Source organism: Phaethon lepturus, unplaced genomic scaffold (genome assembly GCF_000687285.1).
Source record: "Phaethon lepturus isolate BGI_N335 unplaced genomic scaffold, ASM68728v1 scaffold27012, whole genome shotgun sequence".
NCBI lineage: Eukaryota > Metazoa > Chordata > Aves > Phaethontiformes > Phaethontidae > Phaethon > Phaethon lepturus.
The window spans coordinates 2,120-3,655 of NW_010521616.1; the positions used below are offsets into that span (position 1 = coordinate 2,120).

Here is a 1,536-nt window from a genome sequence, read left to right on the forward strand (position 1 = left end):
CACAGAGCCAGTGGTGGTCCCGGCCCCTGAGATGCCAGTACCGACCCCTTCGCCTCCTTCCCCACCCCCCGATTTTACCCAACTGGGTCAGGGGCTTGTCGGCCGCCATCCGGAGCGCATCGAGGTGCGTCTGGGCCAGGCGCAGCCCTGGGAAGGTCAGGCAGGCGCCCAGGAAGGAGCACAGGGCCACCAGCCCCAGCTTGAAGGCCAGCTTGGCGAGGGGCAGCCTGCAGAGAGAGGAGGTAGTGCAGGGAGGATGGCTCAGCCCCGTCCCCAGTGAGCCCCGGAGTGGTTCCCACCCCAAACTTCCAAAAAGCTTCCCAAAAACCCCGTTCCCCTCCCTCCCCGCCCTACCACCAACTCACGTCCACTCCCAGCCCCGCTGCTTCAGGATGCTCTCCAGGTTGCTGCTGACGCCGGCCAGCCCTGTGGGGAGCAACCCCCCGTGAGCGGGGTGCCCGCAGCCCCCAGGGACCACCTGCCTGCCTGCCTCTCCCCATCCCCCCCTCACCCACCGGGCTCGAGGCCAAACTCCAGGTAGTCCTCACGGATGACCAGGGCCACCATGGCAAGGAGGAGGAAGAAGAAGGCGAAGGTGAGGCAGACGGAGCGCTCGCCCCCCTCCTCCGAGCGGAAGTAATGGCGCATCACCATGAAGAAGACCTTGCTGCGGGCAAGGGGCGACCGTCAAGGAAATCAGGGACTTTGGGACCCCCCCCAATGCCAATGGGACCCCCCTGCTCATTAGCAAGTTGTAAAGCATCTGCATCGTTAGGCCACTGCCACCTTCTCTGCAGGGAAGGCTCTCATTAGGCACTTCTGCAGCTCGTCAGCGAGCGGTTTATAAATCCATCAATCTAAGTTCTCCACCTCAACTAGCTTTTAATGGGTTAAAAACAAGGATGGTGGGTTTCCCCTCCTGCCCACCGGCAGCCTGGACCTGGTGGGTGGCGGCAATCGCACCCCGAAAGTCAGCAGAAGGATACAGGGAGAAGATGACCGTCAGCAGGCACCAGAGCACCCCGATGTTCATCTCCTTCTGGGGGTCCACCAGGCAGTAGTAGCCCTCGGTGAAGACGTACACGGCACTGGAGTAGGCAGCAAAATCCACGAACCACTGGTAGTCCAGGAAATAACGCAGCACTGGTGTGACGGAGGGACACGTCACCGCGCCGCAGGGACCCGCAAGGGGTCCCCGGCACGGCCGAGGGTCCCGGGTCCAGGGCGATGCTGGGTGCCAGGACGCCTAGGTCCTGTGTGCAGAGGGAGCAGTGGGTGCACGGGAAGGGTGCTGGAGCTGAGGCCGTGGGGGTTACCGAGAGCATCCACAGCAGTGATGGGGCTGGTGTCCAGGCGGAGGTCGATGTCGCGGGGCACGGAGAGGGGTTTGTCATCTGTCACGCCATTCATCCTCCTGCAAGGGACACCCAGGCTCGGGACGGCGGGCAAAGAGCTGGCTTATCTCTTGTGTCCCCCGGTGCCGAAAGCCCCTCATGTGGCGGCACGTCCCCGGCTTGGGGTTCCTCGTCGCCAGCG

General features: G+C 63.7%; 1 protein-coding gene across 1 annotated transcript in view; it reads right to left on the reverse strand.

The window, feature by feature from the left end:
• TMEM161A (transmembrane protein 161A) overlaps positions 1-1,414 on the reverse strand; it is a gene marked incomplete at both ends in the record, with an annotated part of 2,587 nt that extends 1,173 nt beyond the window's left edge. The window contains 5 exons of the mRNA XM_010281589.1: positions 80-227; positions 366-426; positions 516-667; positions 987-1,143; positions 1,317-1,414. Coding sequence (XP_010279891.1) covers positions 80-227; positions 366-426; positions 516-667; positions 987-1,143; positions 1,317-1,414 — 616 coding nt within the window. The remainder of the gene's footprint in view (positions 1-79; positions 228-365; positions 427-515; positions 668-986; positions 1,144-1,316) is intronic.
• Between the last annotated feature and the right edge of the window lie 122 nt (positions 1,415-1,536).